Genomic DNA, 27,699 nt, shown 5'->3' with positions numbered 1-27,699 from the left:
TGAAGCCAGGTTCTTTCAAAATAGCACATTTTTCAAATTAGTCACAATCGCACGCGAGGCTTGTCTTCAGTTTGAATCTGTGTAAATAGTGTCCAAAAGCCTTGTTGCCAGGTGCGCATTTTCTTGATTTGTTTGTATGCCGCGAAAGATGCAAATCTTTGAAAAACATTTTTGCTTCTTGAGTCTAGTCAGTTGTTGCAAGTCCGCTTTACCGGAACGCGTCTTAATAGGTCTTAGAGGTTGCACAAACTATAATTAGCTATTCACAGAATCGTCAATTATTAACAACTGATTTTAGAAAACATATGAAGACATTTATCATTTATTTATTAACTTAGTAACATAACTGTTTCTGACATCCAAGAATGGTAGTATTAGTAATGAAAAAAAAAACTATTTTTTTTTTATTACTAATGCCAGCGATGACTGAATTGTTAAGATCCACTTATGGTACGTAAATATTATTAAACAAATGTGAACCAATTCCTTTGTGACGTCATAAAATAAACAAATCAATGAGCTGCGCTACAACCTTTTTAGGTCTGGGCCTCAGATGTCTGTATCTGTTTCATGGTCATTTGTTAATCTAATAGGCAAGTAGGTGACCAGCCTTCTGTACCTGACACAAAAGTTTAATGATTCACGCTTTAACATTTCTCAAGTCTCAAGTAACAAAATTGGATCACTTGTTGCCTAACACCGTGGTCGCATTTTTAAATCATTACATTTCACGTTGGGAATTACCGTAGGTCGGGCGAAAGTGTATCAATGTCGACCTAACTAGTAAAAAAAAAACAATTATACAATTTAATTCTGTCCATATAAAGGTGTCAAATTTAAAGCCGATGTAAATGTCTGTATTTATCTCGTTCTCATACACATATACGTATATATGTAGTTTGTTATTACACTATACAAAGGTGACATAATATATTTTGTCGATGAATAAGATGACGTTTACTTAATTTTAAGTGCAATATATATATAATATAAATCGTAATATGTTAATTTTGGAAACTGCTGTGGTTTGTACTAATGCAAACATAGCAGTCTTGTTTAGGAGCGCAACAAATGCGTAAAAAATAGTTCTTTAACTTACATTTTACGTTGTTTTACGTTATATAGCTGACCAGGTAGTCCATTTATTAGCTGCGGTAGCAAATACCTCAACGTTCTCGCGCCATTGTTTGCTCTCGAAGTAAAAAACGAAACTTGCGTTACAGCTCGGGTCTGTACTCTGTACGTCATGCTCATCATCATCTCGAAAAAATATAGAATTGTCGTGTAAAACTCGGCTTAGATTTTTATGAAATCTATATAATCGTCGTAAACTATTTTTTAAACGCCCATCTTTGTAGGCCAAATTTTTATTTTTATAATTTGGCATATAACGCCTGTGTTTAACAACCTTCAACCAAGGACCATCTACTTTTATTGTCCTTGGTTTGAGAGAGTAATAGACCCTTTTAGAAATATTATTCGACACAAAAGTATTTTAATACTTGGTAAAACATGTTTGTATTCTACTGTGGACGTAGGCACGATTTCTTAAATATTTTTGTTCGTCCTAGAATATTATTGTATCAGTATTACAGATTTATTACATAACTTAATATGTATTAGAATCATATTTATCTTAAAACCTTCAAATAATCATAAAACTATATCAATTAGGTACACAATTATCTTTAAATTGACATAGTTGATTAATTTGTCATAGTATATCAATATCGTTGTATATCTGTTTGTGTTTCTGCAGTTAGTATTAAAATATGATCAATACTTTTTATTAAATTACTAATGTTTACCTCAAAACAACGAATTTCGAAAAGATAATGATATCCATACTTGAAATAATCTCTTAGTAAGAGGCTCTCTGTCGAATAAGATAACTTGTAGGCTCTTGATCTAAAACTTATCTAAAAGATAGTTGGGACATGACTTATCATTCTACAGATGTGAAATTTACTGAACATATACACTAGATAGAGCGCGTATCTAGGAAATATACTGAACTTACTGACCTTTACGTAAGCATTATTGTAGAAAAGCAAAACATTAGTAAGCAATTATTATATATAAAATGTGTGTGAACAGCAACTAAGTAGGAGCTATCCGACATATATATGACCTCAACGTCGTTTATAAATTATAAAACATCAGTGCCGCTACAAACTTTTCAAATTTGGGCATCAGATTTATGTATCTGTTTCGTCGATTTATTTTAGGTTTCAGCCAGGCCGGTCTCCTCAAGATGTTTTCCTTCACCATTCGAGCGAATGTTAAATTCGCACATAGATGCACCAATGGACACAGCTGGGGACCGAAAGTATGACCTCAGGATAAAAGACGCACGCTGAAGCCAACTGGGCCAATAAATAATAATCATTAAAATTAAATTGTTTCATTAGACATTTGAAAGCTAAAAGAAGTTTACTATGTGTCCTAATATCAGTACTAATCATGCTTATAATTTCATAGCGTTCTTTAAATGATTTTAATTAGATAATATATCATTAGACTATATTCTTAAAATCGGATAAATTAGACGCTTTAACTTAGAATCTCCATATGGTCTTAGCCCAGAAGTCAAAGGCACACGAGGCTAGGTATTAAGAGGTACATCAGTAAAACAGATAAATGTGACGATGACTGGAGACTGGTCTATTAGACATACACTTTAAAATAATTAAAATTTATATCTTCTTTGTATAGTGGAGTTTTATGATACAGATTATTCTTTTGTGATGAAAAATACGTGTGACATATGTTTTCCCGGAAATAAAAACACCTTCCGCTTCAACAACTTCCGTGCATGGAATTTCCTGCGTTTTCAAAGCTATGCTCTTAAGCTAGGGCCTAGTTCTAAAATGTCACTGTTAACATCAACACGTTTTAAAATTTGAATTAAATTTCACTTAATTGCTAATTATACTTTTTAAAAACATATTTTAGTAATTATAGATACGTATTGCCTATGTTAATTGATTTTGAGAATTAAATTATTAAGTGTCCATTTATTGTTCAATAAATTTGTTACTTAGAGAAGACTTTGTTGAAATAAAGTTGCACAGTTCGCACGTAGCCGAGTGAAACGGCGGCATTATTATATGCGCATGCGTCATTTATGTACGTGGAGATTTTGTTCAGTATCTGATGTAGCTTGGTTGACAAGCTACATTCAGTGTAAATGTATCGTTCAGAAAAATAGGCCGTATCTGGCCATAGTCCATGGAAAGCGTAAAAAATATTCTGAATTATCCGACAAAGGATTAGTTCGATTGTTTTTACGCGAATTTGTGATTTCACATTTTTTCAACATTTATTAATTATGTAAGTATTTTTTTTTTCTTTTATTTAGTAAAACTAGAAATAGTTTCGTTTGAAAAATAAATTACGTGTGTCAGGTATGCACAACTTTTTCTTGGTCTTATGGTGTAATCATTTCACATTTCAAAACACATGCTATGTTATAAGGCTTCCGTAGCATACGCTTTTGAAATATACATGAAACATAATTTTTATATATCATATGTATACAGGATAAGTGAAACTTTTTACAAATTCCTTCAATCACCAAAAATTATAGCGATTTTGTAATATTTTATTTATCTACATTTCTTTGCAAAAAATACTGCAACATTAAAATAATTAAATAAATTAGTTGCCTATGGCTTTCGAGTGATAAGATCACTCGAAAGTACAGTATTTTTTTTTTTATAGAAATGCTTCAATCAAATATACAAGAGCGCTGGCTTATATACAAATGTCTATGTTTTTAATAAAATATATGAGCTCGACTATATATTTTATCTTTGGTTTTGTATAAACAATTTAAAAAGTATCTGTTTACAATAATAACTCTACAAATCCTGTATTGCCAATTTCCCTGGATACTTCTAGATCGCTAGATTGCGACACAGATACGTTGAACAAGAAACGAGTCAAATTAAAAAAAATATTTTGTAACGAGTGTAATAATTTAATAGAGTTTAACGAGATAATTGCATTTTTTTTTAATTGTAGGTATTTTAAAGCCATATAATAACTATAATAAATCTTTATCATTATTGTATGATAAATACTTTATTGTAGTTACTTTCATTAGTGGTCATTTATGGCATAAAAGATGTAGATATAGAAAATGCGATAATGCAATGCCATAAAACTTCAATGTTATTATTCACAATCATTATATTTAGCTAATTATCGATTTGTTGACAATAATCCTGGATTAAACTGTTGGAAAATCACAGCAGGTCTATAAAGAGAGATTTGATAACTAATGTCTAACAAATTAACGGATTTTATCCGTTACAAGAGATATAAAACCTTAACACAAATCTCAAGCCATGAAAACGAAATATTTATTTAATAATTAAATCACTTACCGCAAATTCCGTACCGAGCAAAAATAAGATCCAAAAGAGAGCCACACGTTTCATAAATGTAACAACTGTTAAATTTAAATTACTATAACAATGTATTATTATTTGCAAATATAAAACATTTCTAGACTAGAATTTCTAGAACTTTCTAGAATATTTACATAAAATTAGACTTTGTATAATATTAATATGTGGAACGAATTGATTTAGGATAATTAAACACGCTATGGTGTTTGTGAAAATACTCAAGCCTCTTTAGTTTGAGGTTCTAAAGTTTGATAAATAGAAAATACTTTATTATACATAATAAAAAAAGGAACATTTAGTTAAAAACAAAGTCCACTAGCCTCTACTCTAGGATTCCCTGTGTAGTGGGGTGTCTTCAATTTGACACATTAACGGTACATGACGTAATAATTTCATCACTTACAATTTTATAATTGAACAATTATTGCACAATAAGAATGTTTTCCGTTTGAGCAAAGGAAAGGTTGAGATGTTGTTTATGATTGTTAGTGAATCTGTAAAGGTTTGAATCTTTAGTGAAGATTTTGTTTTTAAGAAAGTCTTAAAATATGAAATCGCCTCTGAAGAAGAAATCTGATGTTAAGGACGCCCACTCACATTGACAGAATGCTCGCACGTGCGTTGCCGGCCCGTTATGAATTTGGTACGCTCTTTCCTTGAAGGACTCTAACTCACCATCTCTATAGTCGAAACATATAGTGATGGTGATATAGTGCATAAGCGATCACACTGGTTCTAGTAGATCGTTCCACCTAATCTACTCTCTAAATTTTATCGTTTATTGTGTACACAATTAAAACATTTTACCCTACTAAAAAATATTAAATATGTGTTTTTCCTTTGCTTACAATACGTAAATAGCTATTAAAGAGTGTAATCAATTAAAACAAGTGATATTTCAATTTCCATTCCAAGCTTATCAATTTTTATAATGAGATGTTTATTTATTTACAAAAAATATATTTAATAATATTAATTTTAGTAATTCAACTTTAAGGTTATTTGCGGTTTAACAAATTTAAAAATTAAAAGAAACATGAAAGGGTAATCTTTATTCTCAAGGCTGGCCGGAACTACGCTGCCTAGATATACATCTAACAATATTGTTAGGTCATAAAAATAGAACAAGTAACACGTTACTCATCCTTTAATCTCTTCCAATTTGTTCATAATAAAAATAAATCAATGGGGTTACAACCTTTTAGGTCTGGGCCTCAAATTTCTGTATCTGTTTCATGATCGTTTGTGAATTGAATAGGCAAGCAGGTGATCAGCCTTCTGTGCCTGACACACGCCGTCGACTTTTTTTGGGTCTAAGGCAAGCCGGTTTCCTCACGATGTTTTCCTTCACCGTTCGAGCTAATGTTAAATGCGCACATAGAAAGCAAATCCATTGGTGCACAGCCGGGGATCGAACCTACGACCTCAGGAATTAGAGTCACACGCTGAAGCCACTAGGCCAACACTGCTTTAATTTGTTAATAATGGCAAATTAAATTTCATTACATGACGTAGGAATATAATTTTATCGAGATCTTGTACATTCTGCACAATAATTATTGTATCCAAAGCAATCAAATACATTTTTATACTGTATAGAACATTATTTTCCTTCATACGGATATAATTGACAGTAGTAATTGTATTACTAAAGACAATTAAGAAAAGTAATAAAAGCAAATACCGCAACAATTATATCTGTCAGTTATCAACGTGGAATATTATTTTGCTAATTTTGTGCGTGCGATCGATTTTTGCTAAGATTATAACTCAAGATAGTGTTATATCATGCCAAATAAATAACGTATAGGTAATTATTCTTAAAACGTCACTGATAATTGATAGTAATTATAGTAATAATGTGTATGCAATCTATAAGTTAAGATTTGAGCTGTGTTTCAGCGTGCGGCTTCCACGACTTCGTAGTTTCGAATCAGGCTATGCATTAAAGGACTCAATGAGCGCATTTTACACACGCTTGTACGGTAAAAACATCATAAAGAAACTACCGTACCTTACTTTGACTCAAAAAGTCTGCGTGTGTATAGCAAAGAAGTCTGATCTGTTCTCAAAGGTCAAGACGATTAAGGTTGTAGCGGCACTCCTTTTTTTAATAATGAAAGATTAAGAATTGCGAAACTTTTGAAAAAATAGACACGTCATTTTGATTACAAACAATATCACAAAATAATATCAGTAAAAAACAGATGGAAATGAGCGATCTTACTTCTAAGAGCCTTTTTTGTGAACTCAGACGTAAAGAAACTAAACGGACACATTAAAAATAATATAGTAATGTAAAACTATATTAAATACTAAAATAGATACAGTTATGTACGTATGAAACACATAAGAAAAAACAGAGTATTTTATGAGATATGTACACGGTAACAGAAAATATATTTCACGACCTTGGTTTTAATGCATAATCTGTACTTTATCATTGATAGATATATCACTTGTGATTTCTCTCATTTTTGACAGTTGCACTTGAAAACAGTGTAGTTTCAACAAACAAGCTGTGATCTTATTGCGAAATGCGAAGTTGTTATAAATAAACTTAGTTAATAACAAAATTGTAAACAATTGTGTCGCTTAAATATAAATATTATAGTGAAGTGAAAATGTTCGGTTCAAATAATAGTATGGGGTTCGCTCTATTTCCATTATCACCAGCACTAGCCACAGGTGTACTAACAGCTAACTTATTTACAAATATCACGACAAGTATGGCATCCACCACAATGCATGCGCTGCCAGTGCGTGTGAATTTGGTAAATATATTTTAGTTTTATTCTTTACATTACTACTTTGATAGTCTGTGATGAGCGATTGTCAATATTAAACAATGACAGACAAAATATTAAACACTTACTAAAAGTACAGCTGTGGTAATAAAGAAACAATACAAATATTTGATATTTAAAAATAACCTCGCAAAATTAAAAGACATAGTTGACATTGACGTTTTTGAAAATTGTCATTAATTTTTTTCTTCACATGTTAATGTTCTGCATAATTTAATAATGCAATATATAAACAGATAAAGTTATTGCGGTTATTATAAAGCCCACAAAATACCCACGTGATACCATGAAAGCCTCATTTCAGTGCTTAAGTAAAAAAACTACGAAAATAATGTTTTATGGTACAGTAAAATGGAATAATATGTGATATCTACATATCTCATTTTTATTTCGTGTAGGTATGATGCATATTAATATTATCTTAATCTTATCATGCCGATAAAATTGGGTGGTCTAAAATAAAAGTATAATAAAATAATTGCTACATAATTTTCGGTATTTTTTTTTCAAAATTATACAATGACTCTTTTATAATGACAATTACAGAAAATCTCGTTGAAGATGATTTTACTGAAGCTAACCTCTAATGTTTAGAAGGCACAAGAAAACTATCCCATCTATTATATATATGTAGTTCGTTCATAATATCTACTTTGCATTATTTTCTCATTTACATTTTAATCAGAGCTATCTGACGTGGTCCTCTAGGACGAATTGCGTCGTAACTAATGAATATAATTTTTATTGCGATCTTGATAGAAACACTTCTTATCCAGATATAAAAAAGTAAGGATCTATCTACCACTACACTATAAACTATAGGTTTCGAAGGTCTAACCAAATGAACATTTATTTGGTTGCGCGGTTTTTGCATGTGTTCATTCTGCACAAATACAAAAATGCACTGACAAAATTTTGGTAGTTTTATATTTGTTTATTCTTCTTCGTTTTCTTTAATTTGTTTTAGGAAAATAACAAAAACACATAAACTAATCAATTTATTTCTCATTTAAACACCTAACAGCTGAAGATAATAATGTAACGATATAATGATATAACTATTGTTATCTTATATTAAATTATTTACCATTTGTAGTAGAAATATATGTGCGCAGTGAGATTTGCCAATTTACTCTGCCACGCCATTTTAGAAAAAATGCGATAAAAACATCGCGCGCTCTTTCTATGATTTTTCACCGAAGATTTATTTAAAAGTAAATAATTGCAATGTATGTAAATGTCACGTAATGTAACTAATTTTTTTAAATGTAGTAATGTTATATTATTAAAGTTTATGCCTACGTATTATTTTATTAGTCTCGGAAAAAAACACAACTATTCGAAATGGCCACCTTTGGCTTTAGTACAGGCCTTTAGTCTGTTTGGCCACGAATCTATGAATTTACACATTATTTACAATCGAAATTTTGCCACTGCTTTCTGCAAGGACTTTTTAGAGCCGTTTCGTTTAGACCAGCCCATGTCCTCTAAAACTGACCATAATTTTGACCAGGGTTGAAGTCTGGGCTAGATGAGTCTCTAATAAAGTCCGGAATGTTGGTTTCAAGCCAGGCTTGTGTAGTTTGTACCTAGTGCTCAGGTGCAGAATCCTGCTGAAAAGTCCACGGTATATTTTTAAAAAGTGTATTGCTGAGAGGTTTCACAACATGACCCAAGACTTTATCTTAATACACTTTGGCTTTCACTCCTTTTTTACAAAAAAATACGCTTTTACGCTACTCCTTGATAAGACACGCCCCACAATACCATCACTGACGCAGGATGACGTTGTACCGTCGTTGTCCGACCACTTGAGTAGCTTCTTTAGATTTGTGAGCACAATTTATTATTTTGCTTGTTGTAGTGTTCTTCAATCGTGATAATTTATTCATCGGTAAAGAGAATATATCTGTGCGTTTTGATCAATCCACTTTCTTTAATTGTAAAGACTCATTAAGAGCATATCCTGTATTTAGACGATAAGCACCGAGCTACCGATATTGTTTTATAATACGCGACAGAGTCCTCGCGGGAATCTTCATTTGACGCGATAAGATATTTGCTTTCTAACGGGATTTCGACGAATTCTGGCTTTAACAACATTAACAGCCTTTGTAGTTCTAACAGCACGCATTCTGGTCTTCGAAAGCTCTAGAAGTGTGACAATGAACACGAATTTCAAAATAATTAAAGAGTTGAAAAAAAGAAAAGTATTTATGGCTAGACTAGTTATATGGCGTATAATCTGGACGTCTGAAATCCGATTTCCGGCAAAAAATAGTTGTCCGCCCCTACGTATTAAAAAAAAACGAGTATCAATGAAACAAATACAAATGTATTTGCTCCATACTAAAGGAACCACAGGTAACCAAAACATTGTATGTTTTAAAAGCAGAGTCTAAACTATACGGTAGTATTGACATTATTTGCACTCTTGTTTCAGAAAGTATAGCTATGTTTAGAAAATAATGCTGTGTAATAAGGTGTGTGTTAAATGAAGCGTCATCAAACAATATAACACTTGCCTTGATCAATTTATAAGTGAATCAATATATTAACCAGCTTAAGTTTGTTAACGTGAAATTTTTGAATAAAATTTAGTTGCATCAGCGGCTTTGTTACCTATTTATTATCATGTTATTAAAGTCTTTGCTATAAATAAATGCACTAAAGTTTAAAGGTTTTATATATTATTTTCTATACCAAACATAACGAAGTCGGATTTAGAAATACGTCGTCTGAATTTAATGATACTGATTATATAGGTATTTCGGAGGACTTCGATTGGAATCCCTTTAAGTAATTTTGGAGTTGCATCTTTGTATAAAAAAATGAAATATAATTTTGTATATTGTATTGAAATTCGTTAAACGAAACATACATTTTATACTTTCTCTCTTAATTATTATAATATTTCAAGCAGCGTGTCTATCTAAACAAACCGCTATTATCAATGTAGATTTTGACATAAATTACACTGACAGATTCAATCCGTTACTTTTATGTTTACGTATATATGCTTCTGCGTTTATTTTGTTTAGATTTTTTGGAAACTTGGCTATATTTTACAATCGAGGTAATTGTTTTATAGCATTATTAAGTTATATTTACTACATGTTAAGTTCTACCCCTAGAGTCTTATTTTAAATCCGTAGGCGTTAGGCTTGAATAAAAGACCTGTGCTTTGGTACGCAAGAGTGGAGGAGGGGCTGCATTTGCCGTAGCGCCGGAGCTGTCCAAAAATCATATCATTTATTGTTAGATTAGGTTACATTTATTTTGTTTTGTTTTTATTTTAATATTTTTCCGGCGGTGAAAGTGGTTTTCTCCCCCCTCTCCCACTCGCAATCCCATAGTCGGGCGACGTATATCTAAATCGTTACCATAACTTCGTTGTTAGCATGTTTTAATATATGTATTTTTGTCCGAAAATGTAGTATTTTTTTTTTCAACAAAAGTCTGCCTGTTTTTCTTTGTATTACTCGGGAAGTCCTATTCAAAACCTCTCATGACGTAACACAATACAGTGGTTGGTCAAAGTCAAGGCCAGAAAAAATCGCGGCATGTTCAAGTACGGTCAAGTGCACAGATGCAAAATAAGATAATTATCATTCAAGGCCCGTTCAATTATTGATGCAACGCAAATAGCGTATATAACCATGTGGCGTATTTATTTTGTGGTTTCTAGTATCTATAGCTGAAAATATCAGATTTTATTACCCTTTACCCTAATGAAAAAAAAGATTCTTTAAGTGTGTTGAATTTTAAAACTATAATCATACTAAATTTATTTCTCTTAAAGGTACACTAATTTACTAAGCGTTATACTTCCCTTTTTATTAGTAATCCATTAGCGCCTAGATTTTGAATAAAATTATTCACGTTTTAGAAGAAGTAGTATATGCTCACATAATTACATAAGGCGTTTATATTTTGGAATTTTGATTCGGAGAAGTAAAGAGCTATCTACGTGTATTATGTTCTATATAAATGTAGATGTGTTTTTTTCGTTAACTTGATATATTAACATATTGTGCAAAATTGCCTTTCTGACAGATATGGCGTATATGTCAAATACAACGTTTTGCAAACGTCACGTTTGTCGTCTGTCAAACGCCAATAGCAATTTGCGTTTATTATAAACTTAAGCCTTGTTTTGTTTTTGGAATTTGTAAATTGTGTTTTATAATTGTACCGCCAACCTCAATAATACGTCGCAGGACAATGAAGTATCATTGTTTTTCAAACACCTTTCACCCGCATAAACGTAACGTTGTGCTTCGTGGCAATTGGTTCTTCGAACGTTAAAAAATAAATTGTGAAAAATGTGGTCGAATTCAAGGGATCGTAATGAAAGAGATGCTTCAGAAACTGAACCTTTGTTGCCTGCTTTACCTGGACCTCGATATGATGAGGTATTCCTTTTATTCGTTAAATTTTCAAAAAGCAGAAATTTAAAGGTAGATTGTAGATAAGGCCATATACATTAGTACTTTATACTGTAATGTAGGAGTAATTGTATTACATAAATTTAAGACGATATATTACAGATATAAGATAATGTAGCTTCCAAAAACGTATGAAATTTTTTTATTATTTTTATTTCGGTTCAACATAGATTCAACTTTGTAAATTTCTTAACAAATATAGAAATGAAATATTTAAATGCATCAAAACATACAAGTAACTTCCATTAAAACCTTATATTATATCTTTTAATGTTAATAAGTATTGATTTTTTTAAAATCTATTTAAGTACTGAAACAAAACTACAAAACTCCTGTGATTCCAGAATCCTTCCTAAATAAAATAAAAAACAAAATGAAACACATTATTCCATGAAAAGCAAAAGCATATCATGAGATTACTTAAGATTTACTTAACTTCATGACTGTAACATGCATTAAAAATATGATATTAAATCATATTCTGTTCTGTTCTGTTATCATATTTTAGTATTTATTTATATGATTTTACCAATCACATATATTTTATAAATCCTGATGTCTGTAAACCGTTTATTTATGACAATAACATATTTCAGCAGGCAGAGGGCAACAACGGTAGAATGGCTGAGGTTGGAGTTTCTCAGGCAGTGCTGGTGGAGCCACATAGTGACACTGGCCGAAAATTGCCACAATACATTGCTGCACTATCAGGTATTTATAATAAAACATTAAATGATAACTGATATAGCCTAGATTGTTCTTTGTTTTCCAGCTTGTGTAATATTACTAATAATGTTAATAAAATTACTCTCATACATTTATAAAGTCGAAAAGAAAGTCTTCAGTTTCTCCACATACATCTGCTGTGGTCCAAATGTTGCCTACATTATCATATAAATTATTAAATGTATAGTAAACAGTGTAATCTTATCAATTAAACATGTGGTGGATAATATTAATTGAATGTTCTTTTTCTAACACAGACTAAATACCTATAATTACAATTAAATAATTGTTTTTGAAATAATAGTTTTAAGTAAAATAATGGCAATAATATTCTAGGTCTCTAGTTATAATTAGTCATTTGACATCTTTATGTGGCCTTGTTTAAAATTCTATAGATGTTAATTATGAAGACAGAACAATCAATCAACGCATAAAATTACCTATTTCTCCATCTGATCCATAGATCATGAAAAACCATAGTTTTTCATTATCTAGGATTTAAAAGAGTTATATTATAAAGATAACTAGCTAAATTTGCTTTCATTGAGTGTTGAAAAATTAACAAAATATAGTTGTTGCATGACTTATTTAACATAATTTAGCCTTCGGTTTCGGTTTAGGATTAGGATTTGAGGGTTTACAAAATTGTTAAATATAATTCCAAAAAAGATAATTAAAGTGATAAACACGTATCTCTTTTCAGCTACCCTTGGAGCCTTGGCCGCGGGTTCTATGCTGGGTTGGTCATCCCCGGTCATATTGAAGATAACTCAAGATAACAGCACAGACTATAACTTCTCAGTATCGGAATCCCAAGGAGATTGGATTTCATCTTTAATAAATCTCGGAGCGGCGGCAGTCTGTTTCCCAATCGGTCTCATAATGGACATACTCGGCAGAAAGAAGACCATGTTATTCCTCACGTTACCATTCACGCTCGGATGGCTCTTGATAACTTTCGCTTCAAACGTTGGAATGCTCATGACCGGTAGATTTATAACCGGAATTGCGGGTGGAGCATTTTGCGTCACAGCACCGGCGTATACGAGTGAAATAGCCCAGGACTCTATACGAGGAACTTTGGGAAGCTTCTTCCAATTGATGATAACGGCCGGTATACTGTTCGCGTACGCCGTCGGTAGCTACACTAGCGTCTTCGTCTTCAACATCCTCTGCACTTTGATACCGATTGTGTTCGCCGTGACCTTCTTCTTTATGCCCGAGAGCCCGAACTTCTTGGTCGTCAAAGGGAGACACGACGAGGCGAGAGACTCGTTGATAAGACTCCGAGGGAGGAATTACGACGTGGACAGCGAACTGACTAGTCTCCAGGCTAAAGCCGAAGAGTCGAAAAATAATCCGATTTCATTCGTGTCCGCGATTACAAAGAAGACCGCTTTAAAAGCTGTCATGATATGCTACGCGCTGATGTTGTTCCAACAGCTGTCGGGTATCAACGCCGTGATCTTCAACACGTCTAAGATCTTCAAAAGCGCCGGCGCAGCTATCGAACCGGCCATCGCCACCATCATTATCGGTGTCATACAGGTCGTTGCGACGTTCGCTTCCAGTGTCGTTGTCGATAGATTGGGAAGACGTATTCTCCTCTTGTTCTCCGCTCTAGTGATGTGCATATGTTCCACGGCTTTGGGCGTTTATTTCTTCCTACAAGACACTCACGGCTCGGACTCTTCGATAGTGACGGCCATGTCTTGGTTGCCATTGGTGTCATTGTCGTTGTTCATGATCGCCTTCTCGATAGGATTCGGTCCCATCCCGTGGATGATGGCCGGTGAGTTGTGTCTGATCGACATCAAGGCCTTCGTCAGTTCGACGGCCGGCACCCTGAATTGGTTGCTCAGTTTCACGGTAACGAGCACTTTCAACTCCTTGAATAACTCTATTGGCTCCGGTCAAGTGTTTTGGTTGTTCGCTGGAATCATGGTTCTCGGTTTTATCTTCATATTCTTCATAATTCCCGAAACTAAGGGCAAGAGTGTCGATGAAATTCAGTTAATGTTAGGGGCGGAGCCGCAAGCGGTACACATGGAGGAAAAGAAATAAGCTTTTTTTGAGACTGAAATGTTTTATACTATTTTGTAGTCTAGATGTCTCTGGTGACATAGAAGCACTTTATTTCCCTTTCAACCAAAGATCCCTTCCTTTTGATTTCGTCGACCTCTTGGCTCTTAAGTTCAATTTACGGACTGGTTTTCGATATGAATGGCTGAAATTATCTTGCAAGTAACGAATTTAGAAAAATTTCTTTATTAAAAGTTAGATTATAGGAATGTATTTTAGGGCAGCTATTTTTATATATATTAATTTTAATTTAAAGCGCATGTGAATGAATAAATGCAATAATCAGGGGATGAACCATACATGACAAGAAATATTGTACGCTTCATTCACACGAGTTATGATATTATGAATTTATTTATTTCTTTAAAAAGTATATAAGTGGAATGTAAAATACAATCATTGTAAATATTGTATCGTAATAGAAATTCTCTTTTATTTACATATATCTAATTCTTAATAGAATTTTATTACAGTTTTATTTACATTAACATTGCCATATTTTATAGTTTATTTTATAAATAAAATTGCCATATTTATTGAGGAGTTGTATGAAATTTTGGCTGTTTTTAATTTAGTTCTAAATGTGTAAGTTAAAATGAGTGTTATTTTATAGATGTATAATATGTACACTTGTTAAGAACATATTCGATAAATTAAGTATTTGTAATGTTCGTGTGCAAATTGAACGATGCATTTAATAAAATTGTTACACAATTATTATATTTTTTTATTAAATCTCGGACAGTAATACCCATTAGTGATGTGCACTAAAGTAAAATTACGCAATTACGCAGTATTTTATTACCCACAGACTAGGCTCCGACTCGCCCATAAATATAAGAATATTTCCGGAGTAGTTGTCGCCCGGCCCAACGGGAGACGCCAAGCCTTTTAGTTAATAAAGTAAATAAAAGTTTTCGCAAAAGGCAGATGTGACACTCCCCTGCTACCTAGCTTTTCGGCCACAGATCTGCCTGATGACATGCTTGACGGACAACTATATAGGGGTCCTATAAATTATAATAAGAATTTAATCATCCAAATCTTATTGACATACATTTAACTAAAATTTATGTAGTTGTCTTTTGTTAACATAGCTTTTACACATTTAAAGAAAACACTTTTTTACCCCATAAAACAGCACGCTGTAACGAAAATCACTGCACGCGAAACGTCGGGACAAATTTAAAATTATGTAAAATAATTATAAGTTTATAATAATACATAGCTTCAATCCGGTAAAAAAAAATGTGAGCCGTCACGGGACGCCTGGCAGATGTGAAACATCGACATTATTTTGTAAAAGTAATATGCAGATAAGAGCATATTGTGATAGGAACTAAATATGTCATAATGATAAAATAAAATATTACGATTTTTTTCCAGATATCGATGACTATTTATTGAATAAACATTTATTTTCATTAAATACAAAAATTTACGAATTTATTTCAAATCGTGACTACTTAATTCGTTTAATCAGTGACTTCGGTAATATTTACACTACAACTATTATTACATTATTATTATGTACACACACACACACACCACACCGTACACACTACTGCATATAGACTGTATATATATACCATCGTATAGCCAGAAATCGGTTTACGTGCGGCTATAGATGTTTCACATCAAAAAGTGTTTTCTTTCAAATTGATGTTATTAAAAATTTTACTACTCCTGATGCGGCCTCTGCTCGGGAGAAGGCGTCGTCCAACTTTTTCCATCCTATTTTATTTTGTGCCATTGTCCAATTTTTCCAGCAACCCTTTCGATCCCGTCAGCCCATCGCAATATTGGTCTTCCCTTGTAACTTTTGTCTCCACCAGTCCATTGTGAACGTTTTAGATCATCTGACCATCTGTATAACGGACTACGTGCCCTGCCTTTATCGATTTAAGTTGTAGGGCATGTTGCTCAGCATCAATTATTTTTGTTTTTCTGCGAATACATTCACTTTTTTATGTTGGTCGTGTAATTAAATTCCGAGAATATTTCTTTATATCGCACGCTGGCACGCAAATTAATCTCAGACAAATATTATAATAATATTATTCAGTTTTCATTGACATTTCATCATGAAAACACTCACGCCTCAACAACGTTTACAAATCGTACTATTATATTATTACGAACGATCGTTTTTCGATTATTATGAACGCTCTGTGAAAAGTGTTTATCGAGCTGACAGGCCAATTTATGCTGTACAAACTCGTCCTACCGAACGCACTATTCCGCATACCATCGGCAAACTCGAGAATAATTTAACATTATTGGATGATATTCGACCGATTAGACCATGTACAGCCCGAATTGTAGAGAAAATTGCGGCTGTAAATATGTTTTGCCGAAGACCCGGAAGAATCGCTTCGGCGCCGATTTCAACAACTTCGCCTATCTGATGGCTACTTAGGCTATTTTACGCATCTTGGTTTCAAAGCGTATAAAATACAGCTAGTCCAAGAATTGAAGCTGGCTGATCTTCTAAAGCGTCAGAATTTCAGTCATTGGGCTCCTGGAAAACTCGCCGAAGATTCGCATTTTGAGATTCGAATTTTGTTCAGCGATGAGGCCCATTTTTGGCATAAAGGCTACGTCAATAAGGCACATTGCCGTATTTGACGTGAAGAGCAACCCCAAGCCATTACATCAATTGAAAAAAAAACCGTTTGGTGCGGCTTATTGGCTGGAGGAATCATTGGCCCATATTTCTTCAAAGACGAGGCTGGCGCAAAGGTAACAGTGAATGTGGAACGCTATCGCGCCATGATTAACGACTATTTGATGCTGGAAATTGACGTCCGTCATCTCCACGACATTTGGTTTCAACAAAACGGCTCTACATGTCATACAACAATTAAACGATACGATTTACTGCGTTATCGTTTCGGTGAGCAATTTATCGCTCGTCTCGGACCGGTAGATTGGCCTCCAAGCTCGTGTGATATCACACTTTTGGAATTAAATTTGTGCTGGTATCTAAAGTCTAACTAAGTCTAAATATTTTGTGCATAAACCAGCTTTAAACGGATAAAGGTTTCATATGATTGTTGTCAAGTATTTAAAAAAAACATTACTATTAAATTCTAGAAGGCATTTAAATTTCCTTCGTAAATTAACAGTATTAAAACTTATCATTCACAATATCTATGTAATATTAATAAAAGAGATAGAGATGTAATATTTTACAAAATATATCACCATAATCATCGTAAATTGAGTCTAACGAGTTTGTTTACGGAAACCGAGCATAACAACGTTTTTAATAATTCTTATTTATCTGCTCTAGGCTTATATGACTTTCCGATATGCTTATTCATATATGCTGAATAAATTATGAAGTCCAGGGTTCTATAGCTGGAGAAACAACAAATATTTTAATTGAGCTTTGAGAAATATTAAGTCATTGATGTTATTCGGTTTCAGTTAACGTTGTCAAATCTAAACATATAAATATGAATTGCTGTTCGCTTGTCTCTCTATAACTGGAGAATGGCGGAACCGATTTGGCTACTTATGAGTTCGTGGTTCAAAGACAAATACGACAATTGCATTTTTCAATATAAACTGTTTCTAATTGAAAAATGTTTGACGTCATTTTAGAAATAAAACATTGTCACTGTGTTGTCATATAATATATATAAATGCCTTAAACAATGTGTTTCATAACTGTAGTAGTTCGACCTATTGGTTTGTTTTAAAGATGTTTTTATAAGTTCTGACACAAATATTTGTGGGACATCTAGTATAAAATAAAAAAAGGCATTTAATGGTGGTTATTAGAGATTAAAGTACATTTCAACACCGATTCAAATTTTTTAGACAACTACTAAACTTATTTGAACCTAAATGTAGCAACACTGTGTGTCATATTTGCATTGCTTCAATCATTGTGATGTTCTTATCTCCCATTAGTCATGACATCACACAGTGTAATGCAAATATCAACTTCTATATATTTAAAGTTATAACAATATATTGTTCTAATAACTATTAAAAATCATTTTTAAAATATCGCATCAAGATTAAAAATTTGTGTAAGTAATCATCAAAACAAGATATCTTTATTAATTAGGCTATTTATATTATTATTTATATATATATATATATATTATTATTTATTATCTGAAATCTGACACAGGTATTGAAAATAATAAAATTACTGATGATATGAACATGCTTTATTATATCATGATTTAATGGACAGAATACTTGAATACAATGCCTGTAATCACCTTATAATAATGATATTTGGTACTTTATTATAATTAATTAATTTCTAGTATAAAAAAACAATATTCATTATTATGATAATAATATATAAAGCCACCATTATCAGTGGTTGTACAACTTTGGTAACTCAAAAATGATCTAATATACATTACAGTACATATTTACAATACAGCTACAAAGAATTTAAACTAATTTAAACATTTGAGCCTACAACATATTAAAGGTGGAATTACCTCCTATTTTTGAATAAGCACTTCGATACACATTGCAACAAAATAAGGAATTCATGAATGCATTCAAAGATGTTGAACTCTGACTTCTGTATAAGCCTGAGGACACTTCATTAATGCTTGCTTCACCAATAAATTGCTGCAAATCACTCTTTGGAAAGCCTTCTTTATAATATTGTTTTATTGTATCATATGCATCCATGATAACCGAAATGAATAAACTGAGTACAACATAAATGTACAAACTTATAAATGAATACAAGTAAATCCTACTGAACCACCATAACATTGGTGATTTCTTGGACATGATTGAGAAAGTTGCAAACATGTCATCTCCATTTATTAATGAAAAAAGACATTCAGATGTGGTGGCAAGTGATCTGAATTTCATATGGTACGGACCTAGTATAAGCCATCCACAGAACATAAAGCCTGCATATATAAGGAGAGCACAAAATGAAAATCTAAAGATTTTTGGAGCAGCCTTCTTCAAAGTTAGTATAACAACATTATATGTTTTAAAGAATCCTAGATATCGAAGTACACCAAACCATACTAATAAGTTCCCTGTTCCCAAAAACAAGGAGCAGACATTCCACTGATCATTTGTAAATTGATTCCGTTCAATTTGTTCTTTGATAGCAGATCCCATAATGATTAAGATATCATTAACAATAATCATGATGTACCACATATTTAAAAATTCTAATCTGCCATCCAAACTTAAGGGTCGATCATATGTTTTAATAAAGAATTGATTGGTCAATTCTCTTAATAATTGTGCACGATAAATAGCTCTACTGCACAACATAAGAGAAGCACTACAAATAATAATCACAAATATGTTCAAAATGCTTCTCAAAACTTGGTCAATTTGGTTATCAGTAATATAAGCTTGATCACCTTTGCATGCAAGTTTGTAAGGTTCAGCCTCCAAAGTTAAGGACATTTGACCATCATGATCTTCATTGTCAAATATTATAGCAATATCAAAACGATAACAATCAGGCGGTGTGATTGGTCCAGCTGCTCTAAAATTTATTGTCTTTAAAGAAAACATCAGTTCTGCTCTCACTAATGCCGCAAAGTTAATGTATAACCCTGTATCATTCAAATATTGCTTTGAAGTAAATAGCTGCCCCTCACTGTTTGAGAAATTTATACAACTTTTAACAATCTCTGAATTAAATTCATAACTTTCATTATATCCATTGATTATACCTTTTTTGTAATTGTATTGGCAAAAAACAGGTTCTGTCATATTGTTATCTTCATTGTCATATGAATATGGGCCAATAGCATTGGATATATTTGCATAACCACTATAAGCAAAATCAAGAGTATTGTAAAACTCATCAAGTTTGTATACAGCTAAGGGTCCTGCACCAGGAGGATAGGCATTGATTTCGCGAGTAGAGTCCCATCCAAGTAAAAACAAATGAGAAAAACTTATACGATTGTCCCAGGTGTAATTTACATGATTGTATCTGTTATGGGCAAACAAGCAAAGTTGGAGTGTTACCAATACTATTTTAATCACCTGCACGACAAATTTGTATGGAAATTTACGTTTCGCTCGCCATTTCTCGATCGGATTCATAAAGAAAAACTGCAACTTGCGTCTCATTTTTTCTTCAAGTTGGTGTATGTCCGTAGTAGAAGTTGACCGTGAAGTAAAACTTTCATTGTGTCGAATATTGGTAGGATTTCTTGTAACCTTTATATCCTCTTCTAAATCTGAAGCCGTTTCCTCCGGTGTTGAAACAATAGCATCCATTAGCACAATCTGGAATAACAGTTACTATTAAATTATATAAACTACTTTTAAGGTCAACCACACAGTTTTCTTGTACGTAATTTTTTCGCGCTTTGTACGCTTGCTTTTCTCTTTGTTTCTAAATAATTTTTATCATTGCTATAGAGATTATTAGTAAATTTAATTAAGGTTGTTACCTTAATGTTACTTCTTAAGTTTCTTTTTAGAGCAAGGCTAAGGTCTCTCAATTTTAAGTTTTTGTTTTTATTATCAACACCTTCCTCTAGCTTAAGTGCAGTCTCCACCAGACACCACAGACACTCTGAAGTCTGACAACACCACAGACCACGGAATTCTAAAATAGTTACAAAACTAAATTTACACTATGAAATAGAAGTAAATACACATTATAATTGTTTTTATATACTGTCAATCACTGTCATGATAAATAACATATTTGATTTGTCTTGTTCACTATATTTACCTAAACGCCTTAGTTTCGCTTTAACATTTCATAAGTTCATAGACATATGGGTACACTTGTACTTTTCTTGAAATCAATGTTGGTCTTATTTTTTTAATAAAGTGGCATAATGTTGACTTCACTGATTTTTCTTAATATTTTTTTTGATACTACTATTAAAAATCAGTCATTGTCCTGTTCATTCTAGTACGGGGTTTTAAAATGCCGTGTTATACAAGGTACTTTATGACTAGGGTTTTTATCTTCCCATTTGACTATCCACGTGATAAAGTGTTTAAGCGCAGAAACTGTGGAGTATAGGATGTGTCATAGCATTAGTAAATTGTCAAAATTATTAAATCGAGTGCATCGAAAAGGACGAAGTACTAAATACAATCAAAATAAGATAAGAAACCTCTTAAATTTAAAGTTCTTTCATATTATTGATATTAATAAAGTTTTATTGTAAATATTAGCGAGCCTAGTTGTAGTAAACAACTGAACAAAATATGGCTCTAACAGCAGAAAAACTCATCAACGATGAAAGGTAATGAAATATGTGAATATGCTCGATTCTCAATATTTTCAAGGGAAAGTGGTATTTATGAACTTATTTAACCTTTCAGGTTTTGTGGGGACAATCCCATTCAATTTCTGTTATATCTGCCGTTTGGATTGATATTAATGGCCTTAAGAATAGTTTTAGCTTGTATATTATGGATTGCTTCATTTATTTTACCAGACAAATTTGCTGCTAGGCAATTGATATCAACACTGGCATGTTTGACTTTTGGTAAGATAATTATATTTATTACTTTAAAATATTTCAAAAAGGCTTGTTGTAAAGTTTATGTCAATAGGAAAACATATGTTATTCTAATGCTTTTTCATACAGTTTCCTATATCAATTAGGGTGTTAACTAAATGTCAAACTGGTCCTAGTAGTTATATGATAATTATTATCTTTAAATGTTGTAAATCATAATTTCCAGGAGTTTACATAAAGGAAAAAGGTAACAAAGATCCAAAGTGCAGTGTGTTTGTAGCTAACTATGTGTCCTGTTTGGATTCACTAGCGGCTAGCCGAGCTCTTGGAAGTATAACTGTAAGTTTCAGCAACATATATAGAACTTATTATGTGAATTAAAATGTTACAGTAAGCAGTGTTATCTATAAAGTCTTATAGAAGTAAAAATAAAAATATATTTGTAAGATAATAGTCATTCTAGATTAGATATAGGTATTTTAAAATGTTGCCATAATATTTAACTTGATTTATTGGTTATCAATGTTTAAAACAATAAATATAAATAATAGAATTATAATAATTATATTTACATTATTGTACCAATCATCATTCCTCCTTATTAACGTCTATAGCAATCCATAAATCGTTTTGGTTATTAAATTAATTCCTGTATATTATAAAATCGTGTCTGAAAACAAATCTATTTGTATTTTAGTCTAAAAACATTACGGTATAAATTCAAATACATCTTTTTTGACCTTGATAATTTACAAGGTTAACTCTGAAGTTATATATAAGTGTATTTATTACAGTTAAGAAAATGGAAAGTGCCACCGTTTTTTGCCTCAACTCTTGGTATAAAGAACATTGCCTTGTTTGTTAGGAAGTAAGTTGTATTTTATTTCTAGCTTTTGAATTAGCAATTAAGATTTCATCTGCAAAATAAATATAAATATCTCAATAACATCAATATGTTCAATATGAATTAAATTATGTGGATTCTGAATTCATTCCAATAATTTTCTTTTCTTTGGAATATATTTTAAGTTATGGATAAATTATTTAAAATTGTTTTAAAAATATATTAATTTTAGGCAACATTTTGCTGAAAGTCCCGATAAACCAGTGCTATTGCAGCCAGAAGGTGGACCTACTAATGGCAAAGGACTGCTCAAGTTTACAGATTGTTCCTTCCCGTTGCCGAATGTTGTCCAGCCTATTGCTATCAGTATGTATTTTAATAAATATGTGTATTTATGTGCATGTGGTTAAGAAGGCAAAAGTGTCTTCTGTCCAGTTTAGTATTAGTGATAAACTGTAAGAGATATATTTATATTTCTATCATGTACTTCATCAAATCAAAATATAGAAAAACAATTTATAATATAAAAATATGCCAAATTTAACTACATTAAAATAAGTGTTTTTTTCCTTCTGTCTCACTTTGTTAGGGTGTATTGAGAATTAAACTCATTTGTCCTTAAGAAATCATTTCTACTTGATGCAATATTAATTACATTACAATATGAGTGTTCTAACAGTGTTGTAACTTGGTTGTAGTGTAATATTGTTTACGCCAATGTGTTGGATTTAAGTTAATTTTGTTAAAATGTTGACATGATTACATTTATAATATGATGGTATTTATTTGCAAACATATATTTACCACTGACTTACTCAGACCGTGGAACTTGAAGATTTGAGAATTTTAATTAAATATTTATCGTCAAAAGTAAAATTTTGAGAAACAAAAATAGAGAATTACCTATTGCTTTTATTCTTTATGTCTTCTTAAAAAAATCTCCAAAGGCATACAGATGTTGTCTAAAATTAGAAGCTTTTTATTACGTTCATAAGTGTACAATGTGTTACCTATACAAATAAATGATTTTTGACATTGACTTTGATAAGACTTAACTCTGACAATGTGCATTGTCACTAAAGTACTCTGTGACTTTCCATCCCAGCATAAACACAATTTGTCAGAAAGAGACAAATCTATATAAGAGAGAGGAAGATTTGACATTTAGGGAGACAGTCGTGTGAGAAGAACACAAATGTAAACTAAACAAAAATAAAGGAATTTTTCCACAAATCCATTTCAATGTATAAATTTGTTTTCCAGGTGTAGAGCGTCCGTTCACAACGGTGACAGTCCACCGTCATTCAGAAGCGGGCCGTCGTTTCCCCTGGCGGGATCTACTCTGGTTCCTCTGTTCCCCTTACTCTGTGTTCTCCGTGAGAGCCTTGCCTCCCCTGGAGAGGGACGGAGATAATGACCAAGTTTTTGGAGAACGAATTAGACAAGCGATTGCTGAAACACTTCAGGTGAGATCTAGTCCTCTTTCTAATCTATTATTCTAGCTTTAGTCTAGTTTAGCATGCCTAGGTGATCTAAACAGACTATCCCTGGTATTTTGAATTGGGGAATTGCTGCTAGTTCGGTTCAATAGAAACGAAAAATTGAGGCCGCATTACCGGTTATTATATAAGTAGTTAAAAACATTTGTGTGTACTTATGTACTTATATACTTTATGTACACACATTAGAAGTTATACTTCTATGCAACAAAATAATAATCTTTTCAAAATTTTTATTCTATGTTTGTACAAAAACGACACTAACAGTAGAAAAAATGTATTTAATACATTGAAAGTTGTATTATAACGCATAATCTTGTTAAATAAAGTTTATATCACAGAAAAGTTATTTCTACATAATTAAAGTAATTGACATTTTTTATTGTAAAATCTTGATTATTCTAACATCAGGGTGTCGGTTTTTTGTGACTTTTGTGTGTAAAAATTTACCTTCATCGTTTTCACTTACTACAAAAAAGTCAACCCTCTGCCCAATGACTCCACCGAAAAGAAAAAAAATTTTTTTCAATAGAAGAGTAATTTTAATTCAGATATACCTACAATTTGTAATAAAAACATACATACATGACACATTGTCGTGCATCGACGGCATCTGTATTCATATTTTTGTATTTACGTATGTATATATATATATATATGTATTTGTATCTTATATATATGCAAATAATGAAATGTGCTGGTCGCAACTCCTACTCGATTTAGGTGGAAGCAACAGAGTTGAACAGCGAAGATATAAGGCGCCTAGTGTTGCCTCGGGCGAGAGCCTCTTCCAGGGCTCAGCCCTCGGCCCCCGTCAACGAGCGGACCCGGCTGGCCAGGCAGGTCAAGGAGGTCCTGCCGAATGTGCCCTTGCAGGATATCATGAGGGACCTTGGTGAGGATTTTTATGTTTATTAGTAAATTAGGACTGACCTTGCATAAGGGATCGTTCAAGTATTACGTAACCAAATGGGGGGGGGGGGGGATCCATCTTGTTTTGTTAATATTATTTTCCACTTTCCAGTACTTTACACCACATAATGGTAAGTTTTAGGTATAAAGAGTCACTGGGGGTGGTCACAAAACGTGTTACTATTATATACAGAAACGTTACGGCGCGTTTCATAGTGGGTGGGGGGCGGGGGGGGGGGTCAAGTATCTCTAAAATTGCATGACGTAATACTTGAACGCTCCCAACTTAGTTATATCTTTTGAAAAGAATCTTCCAGAATCTGGTCCTCAATATTTGTTGCACGTTAAAGGGACGACCAGCTCTCGTTCTTAACACGCAAATAAAATATCACCAACCTGTTTAGGTCTGGGCTTCAGACTTCTGTATCTATTTCATGATAATGTCTTAATCTAATAGGCAAGTAGGTGATCAGCCTTCTGTGCCTGACACACGCCGTCGACTTTTTGGGTCTAAGGCAAGCCTTCCTCACGATGTTTTCCTTCACCGTTCGTTCTAATGTTAAATGCGCACATAGAAAGGAAGTCCATTAGTGCACAGCCGGGAATTGAACCTACAACCAACCTCAGGGATGAGATTAGCCCCACGGCTCTCCATGACATAAGTAATTCTTAAATCCGTTAGAAAAGATATTTTATTGATATTTGTTACATCACTTTATTACAGCAAAAACCCGTAGTGTTGACGTGACGATAACAAACTTCCTCGAAGGCCTAACGCCCTATACCCCCGAGCCGGGGCCGGAACCCCAGCCTTCTACTTCCGCTCCGAGTCCGAAATATGTGACCCCGTGCCCCACGGGAGTCTTCCCCAAGACGGCCAAGGAGAGGCAAATGAGCTTCCAAGAGAGAAAAGCGCAGATGATTGCGGAAGCGAGACAGAAGTACATCGAAAAGCATCGTATCGCCGTTAGCTGCTAATCGAGGGTTTTTCGCTTTTTATTTGGATTTTTAGATTTATTAGTTATAACTCTTTTCTTTCAAATGAGACTTTGAACAGCTCGAACTTGGAGGTCGCTCCAAAATTTACTTTGATATATTTTAAAATATAAATTTGAATCGATATGTCGAAACAATAAATAGATAAAGCTATATTTTATTATATAGGTCAATAATATAATATATATAAAGAATAGGAAATTGAAAAAATATAAATTATCTTACCAAGATATGTTTAGCCGCAAACGGTAGAGGCTTTTTCTTGGAATGATTTAAAAGATGGTGCCCGATTTAATAAATGCTATATCCTCATTTTTACTCAGTTTATACTTATATAAACAAAAACAACTTCAATGCATAATGCAGGCATTATTCCCCTACTAATAGTCCAGTCGTTTTGCCGTAGCTCTCATTTCAAACAGATATGGTGCTGTCTTTATCACTCTTATTGTTGTCTCTCTCCCTCTATATACAGATAGGATATTTTATGAGTAAGTTTTGAGTTTGTGTATTGGTGATTTAAATTGTAAATAAAAAAAAATATCTATTATATGTTTAATGACTCATAAATAAACAGAATTATATATAAAAAAATATGTTGAATAAATTCGGCCATGCATACGTATATTTTTTTATTCATGTCAATGTTCCAGACTTGGGACTTGTATAAAATGGTTATTTTTCCGTGTTTGTAGATTAAGTTTTAGTTGTATCCTAGAAATTTACTTTTAATTTTAGCTATTGAAGAGATTTCCTAATGATATAATGCTGATTCTCAAATCGCTTGAGTTAAGTTTTAAATTAAAGACGAGTTTTAAAATAATGTTTACCGTAGACATCTCCGAAAACAACGATAAATGTAATTTTTGAAAAGGTTTTTTTACAATTTGTATATTTCCTTAGCAGGTGATCAACTGCCGTGTTGCTTCCAATTTAGTTCTTTGTAATTATTTTAGTCGTTATAAATAAAAAGGTTTTGTTTCTAAATGTTTTTTTTTAATTCAATTCCCTTTATTATGTCAAAGTCAAACATTTATTCAAATAGGTAACACAATGTACACTTATGAACGTCAAAAAAATAAATATACTGTTACTAAGATGCAATGTTTCTAGATTTTTCCACTAGTTAGAGAACTTTTCAGCAGGCTGTAATATGGTCAGGCTGTTTCTGACCGTTTCAGGAGAGGGTCAATCACATATTAGAAAATTGTAATTTCCATAATGTTACCCTAGTTTTCAGGAAGCTGAAACCTTTTTTCAGTCGGTTTCAGAACATGTGTAGTAGAGTGGTGTAGTTTTCAGGAGACCGTTTTCAGGCGTTTTCAGGCCTAGTTATACCCCTTTGATGAAGGAATATTCTAGACCGAACTTTCTAGGTGTGAGACAAGGACGAAATGATACGAGAGAGAGAGAAGATCAGAACTTTCTCGAAACTAGACGAGCACTCTAGAACGCCGTACGACAAGGACGGAGCAACGTGCGAAAGAGACAAAGAGTGCGGACGTTCTAGAATTGT

At 32.6% G+C, this 27,699-nt stretch overlaps 3 protein-coding genes across 7 annotated transcripts in view; 2 read left to right on the top strand and 1 right to left on the bottom strand.

The window, feature by feature from the left end:
* LOC123710043 (facilitated trehalose transporter Tret1) overlaps nt 1–14,503 on the top strand; it is a 40,767-nt gene extending 26,264 nt beyond the window's left edge. For 2 of the 5 annotated variants that reach the window (XM_045661715.1, XM_045661712.1), the window contains exons 2-3: nt 12,267–12,381; nt 13,100–14,503. In XM_045661715.1, coding sequence (XP_045517671.1) covers nt 12,267–12,381; nt 13,100–14,460 — 1,476 coding nt within the window. In that variant the 3' untranslated portion in view covers nt 14,461–14,503. Of the gene's footprint in view, nt 1–3,143; nt 3,334–6,982; nt 7,190–11,389; nt 11,638–12,266; nt 12,382–13,099 lie in introns of those variants that run through there. The other 3 variants (XM_045661716.1, XM_045661711.1, XM_045661713.1) reach the window with 3 other exon arrangements.
* Nucleotides 14,504–18,631: 4,128 nt separating this feature from the next.
* Nucleotides 18,632–21,065, bottom strand: LOC123710042 (mucolipin-3-like). The gene is made up of 2 exons (XM_045661710.1): nt 20,901–21,065; nt 18,632–20,733 (listed from the first exon to the last, which is right to left on the bottom strand). Exon 2 carries the CDS (start codon nt 20,722–20,724, stop codon nt 18,925–18,927), a length of 1,800 nt encoding a protein of 599 aa, XP_045517666.1. The 5' UTR covers nt 20,725–20,733; nt 20,901–21,065; the 3' UTR covers nt 18,632–18,924.
* A 189-nt stretch (nt 21,066–21,254) lies between these two features.
* On the top strand, nt 21,255–27,170 carry LOC123710044 (lipid droplet-regulating VLDL assembly factor AUP1-like). The gene is made up of 8 exons (XM_045661717.1): nt 21,255–21,713; nt 21,793–21,959; nt 22,159–22,271; nt 22,727–22,800; nt 23,009–23,142; nt 24,040–24,242; nt 24,999–25,170; nt 25,912–27,170. Exons 1-8 carry the CDS (start codon nt 21,676–21,678, stop codon nt 26,163–26,165), a joined length of 1,155 nt encoding a protein of 384 aa, XP_045517673.1. The 5' UTR covers nt 21,255–21,675; the 3' UTR covers nt 26,166–27,170.
* Nucleotides 27,171–27,699: the final 529 nt, after the last annotated feature.

The sequence above is a fragment of the Pieris brassicae genome, chromosome 5, assembly GCF_905147105.1.
Source record: "Pieris brassicae chromosome 5, ilPieBrab1.1, whole genome shotgun sequence".
In the NCBI taxonomy this organism is placed as follows: domain Eukaryota; kingdom Metazoa; phylum Arthropoda; class Insecta; order Lepidoptera; family Pieridae; genus Pieris; species Pieris brassicae.
Note: the sequence above shows the minus strand (reverse complement) of the source record. Positions and strands in the feature narration are given on the sequence as shown.

What these genes read in the sequence shown, in the direction of transcription:
- LOC123710042 (XM_045661710.1), bottom strand. Translation starts at nt 20,724, where the DNA reads ATGGATGCTATTGTTTCAACACCGGAGGAAACGGCTTCAGATTTAGAA.
- LOC123710044 (XM_045661717.1), top strand. Translation starts at nt 21,676, where the DNA reads ATGGCTCTAACAGCAGAAAAACTCATCAACGATGAAAG. An exon ending in AAACTCATCAACGATGAAAG is followed by an intron (nt 21,714 to 21,792) that starts GTAATGAAATAT and finishes TTAACCTTTCAG; the next exon opens with GTTTTGTGGGGACAATCCCA. An exon ending in CGATTGCTGAAACACTTCAG is followed by an intron (nt 24,243 to 24,998) that starts GTGAGATCTAGT and finishes TACTCGATTTAG; the next exon opens with GTGGAAGCAACAGAGTTGAA.